This window comes from Pteropus vampyrus, unplaced genomic scaffold (genome assembly GCF_000151845.1).
Source record: "Pteropus vampyrus isolate Shadow unplaced genomic scaffold, Pvam_2.0 Scaffold1, whole genome shotgun sequence".
In the NCBI taxonomy this organism is placed as follows: domain Eukaryota; kingdom Metazoa; phylum Chordata; class Mammalia; order Chiroptera; family Pteropodidae; genus Pteropus; species Pteropus vampyrus.
In genome coordinates this window covers 32854681-32873680 of record NW_011888782.1, presented here as the reverse complement: position 1 = coordinate 32873680, position 19000 = coordinate 32854681, and the positions used below count along the sequence as shown (strand labels likewise).

The window sequence follows — 19000 nt, the reverse complement described above, 5'->3', positions numbered from 1 at the left end:
GTCATCTTCTTATCTTGGCTCTTATAAATAATGCTGCAAGGAACATGTGGATTCACTGTCCCTTCGAAGTAGTGTTTTGTGTTTCTTAAGGTAAATACCCGGAAATGGGATTACTGGGTCCTTCTTTGTCTCTTGTTATAGCCTTTATTTTAAAGTTTATTTTGTCTGTTATAAGTATTGCCACCCATGTGGCAATATAACACCATTTTGCCACCCATGTGGCAAAATAACACCGTTTTTTCCCCATGTTCATATCTTTTCTACTCTTTAATTTAAGTCTGTGTGTGTCTTTTGATCTGAAGTGAGTCTCTTATAACAAGGCAGCATATGTAAGGGTCTTGTTTTCTTATTCATTTAGCCACCTTATGTCTTTCGATTGGAGCATTTAATCTATTTACAATAAAAGTAATTGTTGATAGACATGTAGTTATTGCCATCCTTTTATTTATATTTTTTATTTTATTTTTTTTATTCTTCTTAAAGAAGTACCTTTAACGTTCCTTGTAATATCAGTTTGGTGGTGATGAGCTCCTTTAGCTTCTTCCTTGTCTGAAAGCTCTTTATCTGTCCTTCACTTCTAAATAGTAGAATGATCTTGGTTGTAGGTCGTTGCTTTTCATCACTTTGAACATTTTATGTCAAGTCCTTCTGGCCTGCAAAGTTTCTGCTAAATGAGATGACAGTCTTCTAGGAGCTTCCTTGTAGGTAACTAACCGCTTTTCTCTTGTTGCTTTTAAGATTCTCTCTTTATCTTTAACTTTTGGCATTTTAATTATGATGTGTCTTGGTGGAGCCCTCTTTGGTTTCACTTGCTTGCGTCTCTCTGCGCTCCCTGAGCTTGTACGTGTTTCTTTCACCAGGTTACAAAAGTTTTCAGTCATTATTTCTTCAAATAGGTTTTCAATTCCTTGCTCTCTTCTCTTCTCCTTCTGGTACCCCAATGATGTGAATGTTGGTATGCTTGATGTTATCCCAGAGGCCCATTAAACTATCCTCATTTTTTTGGATTTTTTTTTTTTCTGTTCTGATTGGATATTTTCTGCTACCTTATCTTCTATACTGCTTTATCTAAACTACTGTTGATTCTCTCTAACGTAGTCTTCATTTCTGACTGGTTCTTTTTTTTATGTTTCTAGGTCCATGTTTATGTTTTCTATCTCTGTTGAAGTTCTCACTGAGATTATTGAGCATCCTTGTAGCCAGTGTTTTGAACTCTGCATCTGGTAGATTGATTGTCTCTATTTTGTTTAGTTCTTTTTCTGGAGCTTTGTTCCATTCTTTCATTTGGGACATGTTTCTTTGTATCCCCATTTTGGCTGCCTCTCTGTGTTTGTTTATATGTATTAGGTAGAGCTGTTATATCTCTTGGTCTTGGTAGAGTGGCCTTATGTAGTAGATGTCCTGTAGGACTCAATGGGGCAGTCTCCCTGGTCATCTGAACTAGGTGCTACGGGTGTGTCCCTTGTGTGGGTTGTGTTTGCCCTCCTATTTTAGTTGAGCCTTAGTTGCTTTTTGCATGTCACTGGGAAAGATTGACCTTTAGGCTAATTGGTTGTGAGGACTGCCTGTGACTACAGTGGAGGAACTGTTGTGCAAGGGCTGACCCTATGGAGCAGAATTCACTTTAGCAGGACTCTGGTGCTACTGAGTCTGCCTTTTAGGTATGTCATCTATGGAGGTGGACTGGTGGTGCTTCAGTGCTATGGAGGAATCTGATTGCAGGGCGTACTGGCCTTGGGGCTTTTTAGGAGGGACATGTCATAAGACAAGTTCAGCTGCTGCTTGTGCCCTGCCTGGGGCCACAAGGCAATCTACATATGTCTTCCATCCAGGAGAGTCTAAGCTATAAACCAAGGCTGGTTGCTGCCGTTGCTGGGCTTGGGGCTGCTTAGAGAGAGGTAGGGGGCATGCCAAGGCCCAATGCTGCTTGTTTGGGTTTGTGAACCTTTAAGAGAATTTACGAAAGTCTGCAGCATGAGCCAAGACAGGCTATTTGTATGGAAAACCCATTGGAAGTGGCTTAGGGGGGCCTGCAAGTTAGGTGGGGCTGGGTCTCAGGGAATCACCTGGGGAGGACGATTAGTGTTAGCCAGATTGATGGAGACTCATATATGGTGGCTGCCTGTGTCTGCACACCAGGAGGGGGCAGGGCTCAAAAAAGAAACAATGGATTTTGCCAACAGTCCTGTCTAGAGGAAAACTGCCCCTCCAGCCCTCGCCCAGAAGCCAGACAATTCAGTTCTTCCTCCTATGTCCTTAGCACCTTTTGAGTTGCTGCCCCAGAGCTGGAGCTCAGAGCAAGTGAATCTGTTAGGGAGTAAGTCAGCATGCAGGCTCTTTAAGAGGAACAGCTGGCACTCTAGTGGCCCACCATCTCACTAATCTGTAATCTTCATTGGTTTTCACAGCCAGAAGTTGCTGGGGCTTCTCTTCCTGCCACTGGAAGCCTGGGCTGGGAAGGCTGGTGTGGGGCTGGGATCTCTCGCTCCTCAGGGGGACCTCCACAGCTGCAATATTTCCCCTGAGTTTTAACTGACACACATGGGTGTGGGACCAGTCCATTCCACATCTCCACCCCTCCTACTAGCCTCGAGGTTGGCTTCTTCTTTATCTCCTTCATTATAAGACTTCTGCGCAGCTAGACTTCAGGCGATTCTCAATGATGGTTGTTCTGTAGTTGTAATTTTGATGTGGCTGTGAGAGGAGGCGAGCACAGCATTTACCTATTCTGCCATCTTGACCAGAAATCTCGAAGTCACTACAATTACTATGGACAACAGCTTTCTCATCTGTATAACCTCTTTTTTATTTCGGCTTTAAAAGGATATGAATTTATAAGTTTAAGTTGCTTTCTATGAGCTAAACTAAGAACCTAACTGCTGAGTATCTGTGGGAAAAATGCAGAGTTCCAAATAAACCATCACAGGGATGCTTTTAAAATCCAAATAGGCATGGAGGCTGAAACATTAGACCTCTGGCTGGTGTACAGATTGGGAAAGTCTGGAATCGAAGTGTGAATAGCTTTTTTCTGCGTTGATTAATTACAGACCCCAGAGGGCATAAGTGAAGAACAAAGGATTCAGGAGTTGGCTGCAATGGAAGAGACCCGAATAGCAATTCTGAACAACCTTGAGGAACTTGAACAAAAAATCAAAGATATAAATGACCAGATGGATGAATCTTCTAGAGAGGTATAAACCATGAGTTCACTTTTTCCTTTTCCATTTTTTCTTTCTTTCCCTTAGCTTAAAAATATTTCTGTCCATTAAGGCATAAGCATTGAAAACAGAATATATAGAAGTCAACATGAGCAAACTTTTGTTCAGTGGGTACATGTATATAGTAAAAATGCCTTTTTTTACATTTATTTTTTCTTCTCTTTTTTAAAGAAGAAGAGATAATCATATTAAGCCATTTTTAATGTACAGTATTTTAATTGATTTTGTCTTAACTAGTACAGCAGGTCCTCTAATAATTTTGTTCAACATGATTTTGTTCTAACGTTTTTCTGTTCTAATGTTGATGAGAAAGTATAGGAACTTAACTCTTTAGCCCACGGTAAAATTGATTTCATTATATGTCATTTCGCCACAGTTTCAAGAACCTATCGTCATGTTAAGTGAGAACTTACTGTATATGCTTTCTGACTTGCTACAAGATCTATAAGCTGAAGTATCATGCATTTAGGTGTTCGAGTTGAAATCTAACAAACATTTTCTAAGCTAGCTTACTGTGAATTGGATATTAAGTTAGTACTAGAGGGGATTTACATGTGAAGCAAACATAGACCTAGCTCTCTAGAGGTTTGGAAACCAAGGAAGAGACAGATACAGACAAACTAAAATTATAGTTATAAAATCATAACTATAACTGAAAGAAGGCATAATTTTTACATTACTTCCATGGAATGAGAAGGAGCAGATAATTCTTCATAGGTAGGATCTGTGTGTCTGTACTCACAGATGATGCAGATAGTCCCATAAGTGAAAGGAGACTACACCTGTCAGTTTATGCACAAACCCTGGAAGCCCTTCCTGCTGGCATTGCTAGGAATACAGTGCTTGCATGGTGGGCTGGTAATTTTCACTTCCCATGCTCTAGGGACAAACAAAGAAAGACATTTGACTGCTCCCAGGATGGTTCAAGCTTGAACCTGAATCTAAGCACATAGGCAAAGTAATTTTGAAAAGTAAGCAGAAAAGAGGTTATCATAGAAAAATGATAACTAGTTTTCTTAGCAAATATATTCTGGGCTCTCCAACTTTCTTATATGGGAAATCTGAGTCTCCTGTGGGTTCTCTGAAATGTTCTGTAGTATCCACAATCTACCTGATACACTAGTACTTTTTGAAATTTATAGCTGTTAAAAATATACCTCCTAAGTGGGCAGCTGAGAATTTCCCTGAAGGTGAAACACCTCTGAGCTATGTTTTGTGTCCTCAGTTGGATATGGAATGTGCTCTTTTGGATGGAGAGCAGAAATCGGAAACAACTGAACTTATGAAAGAGAAGGAGATTTTGGATCATCTAAACCGAAAGATAGCAGAACTGGAAAAGAACATTGTTGGTGAAAAGACCAAGGTAAAAGAAAATTCCATTTGAATGCAGTTTGGGGGGCGGGGTGCAAATAGTGGTCTCATTTCATTGAATCTAAATGTCATGTGGATTACCATGGTTTGGGAATCATGTGTCCAATTCCTGGACTCAGTGGCACTGGAGAAAAGTCTTAAGATGAGGTAAGTTTCACCAGCTAAGAACTGTCAAGTACTGAGCAGCTGATGCTGAGAGAATAGAGCCTGTATAATTTCAAGCGGATATTCACGGCAGCTTTTCCCTCTGAGATGAGCGAATTGCTTTTTTTCCATCGGCCTTTTTGCTCCTCTGATTTTACTGTTTTGTTTTGTTTTGTTTTGTTTTGTTTTGTTTTGTTTTGTTTTGTAATAATTGTTTTAATATACTGAACTTCTTTACCACTGGTGCTCTGTGGGGGTGGCTTAAGCATATTCGAATATGGTTGCCTTATTTCTTTTCATTTCTGTTTATTAAAAAGATGAATGGGAACCATTCATCTCACCTGTCTTGCCTTGCATGGTCTTCAATGCAAGTGCACTGCTCTTTGAAAAATGCATTGCAGTTTTCAAGAGATCCTCACACACTGCCAAGTGAAAACCATCTGTGAGACACAGTTGACACTTACCTTGGAAAAGATCTTGCTTATACATTTCAGACTACAACCTGAATGTTAGGTAGTATCTGCTAGAGAAAGTATGAAAAATTACTTGCAGTTTTTAGAATCCAGAGTGATAGTTGTGGTTTTGTTTGTTTGTTTGTCTGTTTATTTGCTTATTTTCTCTGGAAAATATTTTATTTACTCTCCTCTCACATGCTGATTTAGTTAGAGCTGAACTCTGCCTCAGCTAAAAAATAAAGTCCCAGTTTGAGAAAGAAAAAGCAAAATGAACTTTAAGACATTCCTCCTTGCTCATCATGTTTTCTACTAAGCTGAGAAAAAGTAAACAATTTCAGTTTGAGTAAGTTCTAGTGGTAATATGTGGAAAGGATTTCTGCTGAATGTGGCTTCCTTTTTATAGGTTCTTCTTTGTTTGAGACCTATAAATAAAGGTATTTGATCTTGGTGCCAGAGAATGAACTCGAATAGATATTGTCAGAAATTGAAGTCAGATTAAAAGCTACACATCAATTTCTTGGTTGCCTGCTTGTCAAGATGAAACTGCACAGCTTTTTCATATTAAATTTTATGTATGTTCCTTCTAGGCCCAGACTTTGAAATAGTAATGAACTCATTTGGGTAATAGGTATATATATATTTTTTAAAGCTCAAAACCAAGTCAAAGGGTTAATTGTCTAGTTCTTCAGTACAAGGGGATTATGCTTTTCAAAGATTCTGCAATGAGACAGCAAGAATCTTTCACTGGAGGCATCAGATGTCTTTGTTTTGGAACTTATTAGTATTTTACTGTTTATGTCATTCTGGATAACTTGTGTGACATAGGAATGGGGTATCATGTTCCCAGTGAACCTTTCTGCCTTCCCCATCCATGTAGTTATGTATCTTTGTATAGCCCATACATGGCATGGCCTACAAATTCTATTTGTCTATCAGTTAGCATCAGATTCTACACAAAAGTAAAGCAGGTTGAGACAATGCTGAATCTCGCTTCCCAGGGACAGTTGTGTTGTATTATCCAGCCCTAAGGTAGAGGTGAAACTCCAGGAACATGGCAGAAACAAGCAAGGAGATCACCTCCTTCCTTATTATTGTTTTGATGGCTTGATAGAGGCTATGCATAGAAGAGGGGACAGTGGGGGCCTGAAGTATAGGATCAGTTCATGCAGCTGTTAGGGGATTAGTTGGTCTTGGAAGGTGGGATTATTGTCTGTCATCACATGGTGTGAATAATGGCAGAAACTGGCTTTGAGTGAGGGATTCCAGAAGAGATTGAGGGAAGTGCAAACCAACTGGGCTAGATGATGTTACTATATATTCTTGACAACCAAACTCAAATAGACTCAGTCCTGCTTGGTGGCATTACTATGCTTCTCAAATAAACTTAATTTACCTTTTTATGATACAGTTATTTCATATCTTTTTGGTCCCCTTTCTTCCCATTGGCTCTGAGATGATATCACCACCTACTTCTCTGGGAAGTTAGAAGCATCTCATCTCTTTACAACTAAAGAAGATTCTCTCTTCCCCTCAAAGACCAGTACTTTTGACTGTGCTCTGGGCCTCATGCCATCCCACCATCTCAAGGTCTTCAGCCTTTTTGTATCTCTCTCCCCATAGCCTCTTCTTCTTTACTGGACCTTTACTATCAGCACGCCAACATTATTTATTTTTAAAAATTATTATTTAAAAATTTCCAGCTACTACCTCACTTCACTTCTCTTCATCATTACCAAACTTTTCAAACAGTTTTTTTTTTTTAGCACACTGTGTCCTCTTTCTCAGTTCCCAATTAACCATTCCTCCCATTTCAGTCGGCTTAGACTCCCACCTCTCCATCAGGTTTGCTCCTGTTAAGACGACTGAAGGTGCTGCTCAACCCACTAGGTGCTTTTCAGTCCTCTTGTGATCTTGTATACTTGAGGAGCATACAAGACAGGAGACAACTCTTTTTCCTGACACCTCCCTCCACCTCCCTACCTGTTTGCCACCCTGAACCACACTCATCTGGTTTCCTTTCTCTTCTCTTACTTATTTATCTGACCTTTCCATCTCAGTTCCCTTTGCTTCTTCCTCTGTTTCTATTGCACCAATTAAGAATATTCATCTCTGATCTGAACTCTCACATTTTGTATCCTCACATTCTTTTATCGCCATGGCTTTCAATAACCTGTATATCCTGGTGACTATCAAATGTTTGTCTTTAGCCTACACCCCTTTTCTGAACTTTTGACTCATATCCTGTGGCCTACCCGACATCTGCACTCAGATTCTTCACAGGTATTGCCATCTGGACGTCCCATAACTGAACTCTTGATCTTATCTTTCCCCTTGACTTTCACGTATCTGCCCCCTTCCAATCCTATTTTTCCTACAACTTTCCTAGTCCAGGAAATGGCATCTCTATCCACCTAGATGTCCAAACAGAAACCTGGAAGTAGATCTTGACACTTCTTTCTCCATTACTCCCACATCCAATTGATTATGAAAATATTTCTCAATGACTTCAGATTCCCTGCATCTTCATGAACAGCATTCCCTTTTAAACCATCAAAATCTCTTCTCCCATTTTCATTTGATTCCTTTTACAGCAGCCAGAGTGATTTTTTTATACAATATAAATGAGATTATATCACTCTGGTTTGTGTTCCACTATATTTTGTATAAATCTAAACTCTTTACCTGTCACGTGCCTTTCTGTCACCACTCTCCCTTCTTCACACCACTCTCACCATGGCCTTCTTTCTCTTTGTTTAAAGATCCATTCTCCCACCCCACCCCCCAAAAGGTCCCTTGTAGATCTATCTGCTTTGCCTGGAAGTCCCTTTCTCATATTCCATGGCTTGTTAGTTCTGTCTTTCTGTGCTTAGCTTTGGTATTAGTTTTCCAGAAAAACCTTTCCAGACCTTTCTAGTTCAGATTATGTTTTCCTTGTTGTACTTTTAGTCCTTTTACGAATCTCATTTTATCATTTATATTTGTTTCGGCTTGTTAGAGATTTATTTCCGTCTCTAGCCTGTGAAATGAAGTAAGGCAGTGTTATCCGCTGTTTACCCAGCTCATGGTAGATGCCAGAATACCACAGTATCCTTTGGGAATATTTTCCTTGATCTCCTGCTAATGATGAGTCTAGGCTGAGCCTTAACAGAAGTACTGAGCCAAACACCTGCTGAAGAGCTGCATGCGGCCAAGTTCCAGGACAGCTGGAATGGTCTGTCCGTGTGCACATGGCAGTGGGCTTGGAATCACGCTGCCGGTCGATCCAAGGCGTAAGACAGAAGGAGGAAGTGACCTTTGCCCTCTTGGATCTCGTTTCTTTTTCTATACACCTATACAGATATAAACTGTGGAATGAGAAAACCAAAACCTGAAAAGATCTCCCTGTTGGGCTAGCTCCAATTCAGATGTCGACGGCACATCCTGTCAGCCTGGCTCTAGTTTTTTGGAGGCAAGGCCTGGAGACATAGGAAGAAGTTTTAGTAACACCTCAGAGTTCAAATCCTGCTGTGAAATTATTGATGTCATTTCATTGACTCTCAAGACCAGTCTTCAGTATTATCATTCTGTTTGACATACTTAGTATGAATTACTATGTTTTAGGTAGCTATTACTTATTATATGTTACTATATAAAATATAAACTATAGACATAATTATATATACAACATAAAATATAAATAATATATTCAATTAAATATTTATTGAATATTTTTGCAGCAGCTCCCTGGGCTGACCTGTCACTGTCCTTACTGGTGGGTGCCGCTGTCAAGAGCACCAGTAAGCTTATTTCCATGTGGCCCTGAGCTAAATGCCACCTGCCTATTGTATTCTTGGACCGTAGTTACATCACAGATAGAGTCTCTATTAACATGGATAAACCCTGTACAAATATAAGTATCTAACTTGAACATCAACCCAGAGATATTTATTTGATGAAGCGGTAAGCAAAGAGTAAGAGGAGAGAGGATTGTTAACCTCTGCACTAGTGAACTGTTTGAGTTTAATGGACTTGGTGACTGAGATGAGGGGAGCCACCAGAACCGTGAAGCTCAGTCTGGGCAAAGGCCTGGTGTGTAACCGGCTTCCCTTCTTTCCACTCCTGCCTCCAAGACAAAGCCCAATTTGGGGCAAGTGCTGGAAAGATGCTGACTTACGGGTTGGTTTGTGTAGATTTTCCTTCTGTCTTTGTCTATATGTGAGTACATTAAGAATTCAAAACGAAAAATAGTTTTGTAATTTCCTCTGCTTTTGGATTATCTGTGTCTCATCTCAAAAATCAAATCAGTTGTACTGAATTTAAGTAAAATGGTGAAGGAAAGGCTCTACTTTCATGGTCTCGTTGAGTATTTCCATTAACCACATGGTAATCATAAAGCTGAAAGCAGCCTTATGTTTAAGGATCTGTCCTCACACAGATGGCCTATGATATCGTGTAGCCATCCTGGGCCACACTCTTTTATAGCTAAACACAAAGGTGTGAACTAAAGCTTAAATTGCTCTATGTCATACAACATATTCCTGCATAAAAGCCTAAATTATTTTACTTATTTTTCTACACTCAGCATATATCACTGTGTTTTAAATGGTTAAATGTTATTCCCCATTATTATCTTGCCAAAGTACCTGTTACTTCCTCCTCATTTTTCCTTCAGAGCCAGGGGAGGACAGGAGCCAGGGCCAGAATTCCTCGGCAAAGTGCTAATGCCTCTTGAGCGCAGAGCCTTTGCCAAGTCACAGTCAGTGTTCAGAGGGACCGAGCCCTTCCCGTGCTTCTTTCTTACATTTCAAAGTTAGCTCCGTGGTCAGAGGAAGTGGAAATATATCATGGGATATGAGGATTAAATCGACAGGATTCCAGAAAAGGGTTTTTTTTTCTGGTGGTTGTTTGATTACATAAATCCTTAGTGTTCTGAATTACCAACTTTTTCTGCACTAAATATCTATTAATTGTGTAATGAAAATATCGAAATCAAAAGAAAAAAATCCTGAGAAATACAAGGATGTCCCTCCTTAGAGGCAGACAGAGGATGGATTCTCAACAATCACCATTTGTTGACAATAGGTCCATTTCTTTCCTCTGCAATTCCAAAGTCTGCAGAGTTTTCTGTAGAAAAAAAGCTTTTTTGTAAGGTTGACACTAGTTGGTTGCGAAGCCTGACTTTGATTAATATTTACACTTGGTATGAATATGTCTAAGTGGCTGCAGAAATTGTAATGTATTTGAGCTCAAGGTATTACCTAAGACCTCGCTGGAAATGCCACATAATATAAGCTATATGTTACTACTCTAAAATGCAGAATATTCTGAAATCTGGAAGACATCTGGCCTTAAGAATTTCAGATAAGTGATTTTGGGCCTAAAACAATTGCCTAATTTATGAACCCACAGCCTTTGGGAAATAGAAGGAAAGGGATTTTCAGGGGATTCATCAGAGGATTTTGGATGGACCTCCATTTAAAATGATGGCTTAGGAACTGTGAATTTTAATACATCATTGTACCAATTCAAAACCTGACCCAGTGTTTCATGAAACATGGTTTGAGTACCTAGCGTGCACTGGATTCCATGCTAAATAGTTTGGAAGTTACAAAAGTCGTTCTTATTTTCAAAAAAACCTTATCAAGCTAATAATGTTGCCAGATTTAGCCAAATGTGGGATGTGTGTGTGTGATGCTTAGTTAAATTTGAATTTCAAATAAACAATAATTTTTTGATAAAATGATGTCTCATGCATTATTTGGGACATACTTACATTAAAAGAATTTGTTGTTCACCTGAAATTCAAATTTAACTGGGTGTTGTCTATTTTATCTAGCAGCCATGCAAACTAATAAAGTAAGCATATTTTCAGGGTAACCTTGAACCATCTGCTTAATAAGTATTTCATACTTAGATATGATAAAATGCTTTTTTCATTGGTATTTAAGAATTTTCTATGTAGCGTTGGAATTGAAATAGAGCAGCAAGTTAAATTTTATTTCCTTCTTTCAAGAATACAACTTAAAAGGAAGGAAACATAGGTCTGTCTTCTGACCGCAGATCTAGAAAAGTAAGTGGTCCTATGACAAGCTTTGGATTATTACATTCATTTAAGGTTATTGGCAATTCTTGTGTACAAATTCAAATTATTTAGGGTAAACGTATAAATAACCACTCCTGACCATTTCTCTATTAGAAGAGAATCATTTTACATCTGATCTTGAAATGCATCATTTCTCTCTGAGTATATATTGAATACTGGAATCTCTCAAGTTCATTTTTCATTTAGTTTTCTTGAGGCATTTAATCTGAATATAAAAATTTGGGACAAAAACAATTGGAATGTTACCTGTAAGAGAGGCTTTTTAAACTATGAATTAAAGATACTGAGGTCAAATGTTTTAAAAACAATTTTTGGTGGATTCCATATTAGGATCCCGGGTCTTACTTAGAAAAATAAAATTGTAGTTAATTGCCCTTGCTTCTCACATTATCCTGGGTGGCTGAATCAGTGGTTCTCAACATGGCTGCATATGAGAAAAGCTAGAGAGATTTTTTAAACGCTTGTTCTCTGACCTTTCTGACTATGTGGAGGCCTGGGAAATAATATATTTAAAAGCTCACTTAAGTTATTCTAATGTACAGACAGGGCTAAGAATCACAGAGCTAAATAGCCTATATTTTATGAAGACGGCGATCAAGTTCTCCCTTTTCTCTACCTCTAGTCCCCTTATAAATATTTACCGAATGAGTGAATGAACAGCTAACTCACCATGGAATCAAATATAGGCCCAGTTTTGTGTACTTATTTCTACTTTGATTTGCCTGTGAATAACTTACCTATGGCTGTATATACAATTTAGGAACATCAGTCTTAAATATACAAAATAGGCAGAGTCTAGCAATGAATTTGTGACTTAGCTGAATTTTGCCAGTCCCTCAAGAGAGGACAAGTCAGTAGTGCTCAGGGAAGTAGCCATGTATCTAGGGAAGTCTCATTCTACTCTTGGTTTTATAAATGTTCCCTTGTACACCTGTATTTTCCTGAGTGTTCCAATTCCTTGAAATCTTATTTTTTCAACAAAGTTAAATTTGTTAATCAAACATTCATTTTATGTATTTTCCGAAAATAGATTTACAAATAAAAAAAAAAGTGTTATGCTTTTTCCCAATTTGGTGTTTGGAAAATATCCGTGTGCCTATAGTAATTAGAATAGGTGAATTTACCGATTTAAATCTGGGGGAAAGAATAATGCCCAGTTTTAATATTTTACATGTAAAAATCAAGAATCTCTGAAGCCTGCAGCACCATCTGATTTATCTATCTATTTTACCTTCGCTATAGAAGGCGATACTTTCAGTTCTACTTAACTGCTTGCCTAGAGCTAATTTTCCTTTGAAAACTTTCTGGGCAATAAATAGAAGAGAGGGATATTAATTTCTATCTTGCTCAAAGTTTGTCTGCTTCTGGCTCTTGGAAGAGTGATGTCACCTCTGTGGTCCCCTGTGATTTATGGCTGGTCCCACCTGCCACTAATTCTTTCATCCTTCCCCTTACTTCCTTTGCCCTAGTTTTGGCCCCACTGAGCTTTTGCTCTGAGACCCAGGTAGTGGTCACAGCCTTACTGATAAACCACAGAGGAACTGCAGAAGGTTCTAATGGTGCCTGCTTGCGTAATTCTTCTGACCACCCCGTTGTATGAAATTGCGAAACGTTTTGAGCACCTCAGAAGGAAGGCACTATGTAAACATAAGGTATTTTGTATTAGTTGTTTATTTGTGCTTATTATTAACAACAAAAAATAAGAATATCAGAGGAATGGTTCGATTATTCCTTCAGATTGAGACCTGTGTTTTAGGCTAGTGCCTTTTTGTATTATCATGTGTTATATCAGTGTTTTCTATCAAATATAACTTTAAATTTTAGGGCTTTAAACACATGGTATTTAATTGGAATGAATAGCTTTCTTATTTGTTTAACTTTCTGTTTGGGACTAGAACTGCTACAAAATCTGGTGATATAGTATGTAGAGATAGAACTCTTTGGATAAAATTCTTTTGCTGTGTCAACAAGGCAATCTTTGATCTGCACACACAGAAAATAACACATTTTCTTAGCCAAAAGACAGCAGGTGTTCTGTATTGCTGGTTTTTTTAAGGAAAAAATTACTAATTCTGAAAATGAAGATTAAATCTAATTGGCACTACTAGTATGTTCAGGTTACCATGAATTAACACCTGATAATCCTTTTTTTCTGTGAACAATGTCATTGCTTTCTCCAATACTTGCACAAAAGCAGTGCCCAGTGAGCCAACTTACCTTTAAAGATGAGGACACTGTATTCATAGTCTGAGAAGGTTTAAGTTGTGGAATCATCTTTAGATTGATATATGATGTATGACTTTCAGTTTTGTGACTTCTGGATTTAGTCATTTTGAGAAAAAGAGGCATTTTTGAATCAAAATATGCATTTCTAAAATGTCCTTGAAATTTTAAAATTTAAGATAGGAATGGAGATTCAAGGGAATGGGTATAGGTAATGATGTCACATAGTTTTAGACTAAACCATAACATCTTTTGTAAAGAATCTAAATATATGTTTACACAGGAAATCTTGGCCATTTGGGTGAAGAAATTATAGTAAGTATAATTTTATAGGATGATTTCAGATGTGCTTAGAAGCCAGTTTTATTTCTACCAATTTAAATAGAGTGAACTAAGGAAAGTAAAGTGATGGCATTTTGCTTAACAAGAGTTAAATTATGGTAGTGCTTGTAAAGTACTTTTTTTTTTTTTTTTTAGCCTGAGAGTGTTACACAAGGAGAGAATCAGGTCCAAAATTTACTTCAGGGGTTCAGAGTATCACCAAGGGAACACAGTTGGGAAGACCAGCACTAGACAGATTGAAGTTTTGTCTCGATTTACGAGGTGGTGTCGTAAGGCTGTGTAATCACTGTATTACAGTATTTGCCTATTATACCCTGGAGAATGGCCACTGTCATTTTGGAGTGTGTGACTTAGGAAGGATTTAGTGTCATCGTCTCCTTTCTCTTCTATTCTCTGACTCATAAGTGTTCTCTCTTTTTTTTTTTTTTGTCACAGTCCATATTTCACTTATTTTTTAAGTCAGTCACTGTAGGGAAGCCCGTGTCTCCCCAGTAAATGTCACACTTTTGGTGTCTCTGAGCTGCCTTCCTCTTCTGCTTTGTCAGTCTTGCATTTTTCCTAGCTCTCTCAGCCTTTGAATTAGATGCTCTCCTTGGAAGCAGATTTTCTAATTGCTTAAGCTCTGAAGTTTGCCAGATACCTAGAACTATTTCCGATGCCAGGGTATCATCTGTAGCATGCCTCTGACCTGGAAACAAAATTTCAGTAATTTTCAAAGCCTGCCTAACACATGCCTTTAGCAATTGGACAACCACAGGACCTGAAGTAAATGCCTACTTTTCTTAGTCTGGTTTTCTGCCGAGTGACCCTGCAAGGCTATCTTATGAATTTGGTTGGCATGTTTTTTGTTCTTTGTTGACCTTTGAACAACATTACCGCTGTTTCCCTGCTTTTGTAACATGGTGGCAGGAAGGAGGGAAAGAAGGTAGGATGGGGGTCATTTCCAATACCCAATGAAGTGGACTGTGTTTTAAGAATACAGAAATGGGGGCCCTTGTCCTTACTTCCACTTGTACCCCCTTATCCTCATCACTAACAAGATATGCTTCTACGTTCATAGGACATCTAGAGTTTGTGTATACTTGTTTGTGTTATCCATGGGAAATGTTCCTAACACCTGCTTAGGTATGAAGGTAATTTCTATTCTTCTATTTTCTGATTTCTGAACTTCAGGAGAAGGTAAAGCTTGATGCTGAAAGGGAAAAACTAGAGAGGCTTCAGGAGCTTTACTCCGAGCAGAAGACCCAGCTGGACAATTGTCCTGAGTCCATGAGGGAACAGTTACAGCAACAACTGAAGAGGGTCAGTAGCAAACAGGAATGTGCCAGTTGTTTTTTGTTTTTTTGTTTTTTGAATTAACTTTCACTTACCTCTGACTTCCTTCTTCACATACATAAATTTGCATAAGTTCTGGTCATTAGATATTTTTTAAATAGAAATATTCATGCTGACAATATATATTATTTCATGTTAATTAGTTAAAATTTCCTTGTTGGAGTCCTTCACCTACCTTATAACACAAAAAGAATTCTGAGGTCATTCTTTGTAACCAAAGAGAGCAATTCCTGACATGTAACTGTCACTAAGATTGTAGCATTTAAATCAACTGACATCTTTCCCCCCATTCTCTTCAGCATGGTGAGTACTGTTTGTCCGTGAATGTGTTTTTTTCTTAGCTTGACTTTATACTCTTGTTCAAAAATTACCCTATTCTCTAATTTGCTCTCCACCATGCTTATCATTTTGTTTTTCTTTTTCTTTCTGCTTCTTAGTGACACTGAATTCATTAGCATGATCACAACAATTAAACTCTCAGACCCAAGACAGGGGCAGTACTAATGCTCTCGACATGATTTTTAAAAACTCAGTGCAGCATAGACCTTCTAGTTGAACTTTACTGGGTTATTCTCCCATCCTTACAGTGTCAATATTTAACTCTGCCACGTTCTGAAAACAAGACTTCCTACATGGATACTTTTACAGTCACCGGCAAGGCCACTTACTACTTCGTGGACAACTGGGCTGTTTTCTCTAAACAGCAGCTCAAATAAACTTGACCTTGGGGAAGCAGTCATTAAGAATCTTGGACTTATAAAGGAATCATATAAAGTAATTAGTCCCGAGTGACTAACAATTTATGATTCCACGTAAGTAGAAAATAAGGCTAGTTTCATTCATGTCATTATATCTGTTCTTTCTTGGGAATGGGCAAGTTGAAAGATCAGCTAAGATAACCCCATCTCCAAAATGTTCAAGATGACTTTTAATACACAAATATTTGATGCCTTGAGTATCACTAGATTATAAAAAATTATTTAAAACTTTTCAATGTATTACACAGATTAAACTGCAGCATAACATTTTTAGTATTTGTCATTTCTTACCATGTTGAGTAAAAAAGTTGCAATGGTGTTTCTTCCTCTTTACTCATTTTATTGTAAGCTAAATTCGCTGTAAGAAAATAAAATTTCTTGGTCCTTGATGTCACAGTTCTCTAGAAATCTTGTGGTAAAAATGATGAGAAAAAGAATAGTATTTACAAAATTATTTTAGTTTGTCATTTGTTTGTGTTTATACCAGTTCACAAGAGGTTGGGAAACTGATTTTTATATTTACTTACTGCTTTTAAACCCTCCTCCTTATAACTAAAGTTTTTACACAGTTGTAATACTTTATTTTGAGTCAGCAGCATAGTTACATATTTTGTTCTTCCCTTTCTTTAGTAATCCAGTTATTGTTTGTATTCTTGATAAACATTGCTTCACTGTTTATCAAGAATACAAACATTTATAAAAATTGGTAAATTCTATTAATAACCAGAACTCGGGTTGATATAGTTATTGTTTGATTAATCTAGCTTTTATAAGGTAATTTTATAAGATAACTTCTATGGAATAGATTTGTATATATTCTAAGGATTTCCACTACAAAAGAGAAAAGGAAATGGTGCAGACAGCCTATTCTGCTAACCGAAGGCAAAGACTCCTTCCTTTTCCTCTCGAAACAGAGTAAAATTTTTATCTTAAAACACCATTCCTTAGGCGAGACAACTGGCTTGTGGTAGCTTCTGTTCACCTGATATTAAAGAGGTGTTAATAATTCTATTTTTCAGGAATGACTGCTAGAATAACTCTTCACCAGTCTCTTGTCTTAATCAGTAAAACTTTCACTAATTTTATGAGAAGTCCGTTCATGCTAGGAACTTCCTGTATTATCAGAACTCAGTTCCCTTCAGACTTCCAACACTTTAGAATACCACTTCACTACAAAGTTTTCCCCAAGGCATTTTAACTAGATTCACTAAAGTTGATTTTATTACGACAAACTTCATTAGTTGACAAGTTATACAAAATAAAAAATAAATGAATAAGAAGAACATTATTTTCTTAAACTGTATATTGTCTCAAATACTTAAACTGAAATTGTAGAATGATTTTGTGCATATAACACTATGAATTTATGACTGGGCTTCTTACCTCTAAATCACTGCTTTAGAGTCAGAACAGAGTTTTCATCTGATGTTGATTTTATGGCCTGCGGTTGTATGTAGTTGAGATGGGCTCACCAATTGAATTGTTCTCTAGTATATAAGTATTGTGGAAAAGAAAACTGAAGTTAAAAGAATCTTTCATTTGCCAGGATAGAGTCCACTATTAAATGCTGAGAATACCTGGTTAGGGAAGTTTACTTGTGCTTTTGATATTTACTCAGCCGACTGGTTGATTTTAGTCTCTTGATTTAAAAAAAAAAATTTTTCAGTGATATTTACAATTAAGAGATCTTTTTTTCTCACGACTCTATAGTCAGTTTATCATTTACTCTTGGACAAGCCATTCAGTTTCGACGGGTCTCAATATCCTCATTCATCAACTGAGGAGGTTGTACCAGGTATACTATTGTACCATTGTCTTTTTCCAGATTCCACAAGTATGCAGTTAAAGTGTTTGACGATAGTACATAAGAGGGAGGAATGTTCACGAACTCAGAGTCCCACTTAAATTTGCTTTCAGACTTCGCCTTAAGCAGTCATGAGATTATTACTTTAATCTGGCCATACCACATCTATGCTCTTCTTTTTGTCCCTCTACTAGGCAAAGAAAACATAAAGATCTGCATATAAGTTCTGCCATAAAAATTCTCAGAAAAGTTGTAGAAGGAAAAAAAGTTGCATTGAATTTTCTTATAGTGAGCTGTTTTATTTCCTTTCACACCTGGCCTTTGAGACTGCCAGTCAGTAGAGATTTGTAATGTTTTTTTAGTGAGTGAAATTTACTTAAAATTTTCATTCAACTAGCCATATACTTGACTTTGAGCTTCCTGTGTACATTATTCTTTCTCAATGGAATTACTCCTGCTCCCAAATACCATCCCCTGAATTCTTATTCTTATCTAATATCTTTTAACAGTTTTTTCCCCTCCCAAGTTGTTTTTCTTTCACAGTGTAAGTTTATATACACACATTTCAATGGTTTAGATAACTTGATCAGCTGATTACACCCGCAGAATCTGAGTGCTGAGTTTAGCTTAGTTTTCAACTTTCCTTCCTAGTGTGCTATTTTTTCATGCAGTGGTTTAAATATTTACTACAAATAAATTAGTGACTCTGTGACCTTTGTGAGATTCATATGAACCAGATGTGGAGTGACTGACTGACTAGCATAGTGTATGTATTGTAAGCCATATGTCCGCTTTAAATGTAGATTATTTATAAACTAAAAAAAAGGGTTTATTAAATTTTTATCTCAGTAACTTTTAGACACAAACCAAGTTTAATGGAAAGACCTTAAAAACAAGTATGTGTGCCTGTATGAATAAATATATTAGCTAATATATCATTTCAAGACTACAAGTCTTTTGTTTTAAGACATAGTACTTGAGTGATCTCATGATTCCTTCAGTAGTGACTAGATTAACTCTGAATTGATTAATTTTTTAGAAGTTATAAGCAGAAATGTCTGATAAACTTAAAATGCCAACCAATAACTTGAAACCAAAACCACATTTTGTTTGGCCAATTAAAATGTAAAGAAGTATTAAATGATAAATATGTTTTTCAAATTGTTTTTCTTGCTCTTAAACTTTGAGAATCCACTGTCTGTGTTGACATAATAATTTTGTTGCTATTGTGTTGGTTGTAATTACATAGTTACATGGTAGCTAATAGC

General features: G+C 37.3%; 1 protein-coding gene across 1 annotated transcript in view; it reads left to right on the top strand.

The window, feature by feature from the left end:
* The window catches only part of PHLDB2 (pleckstrin homology like domain family B member 2), a 111848-nt gene that overhangs the window by 54612 nt on the left and 38236 nt on the right, over window positions 1–19000 (top strand). The window contains exons 4-6 of the mRNA XM_011355526.2: window positions 3048–3191; window positions 4444–4581; window positions 15009–15137. Of these exons, the coding sequence (XP_011353828.1) occupies window positions 3048–3191; window positions 4444–4581; window positions 15009–15137 (411 nt within the window). The remainder of the gene's footprint in view (window positions 1–3047; window positions 3192–4443; window positions 4582–15008; window positions 15138–19000) is intronic.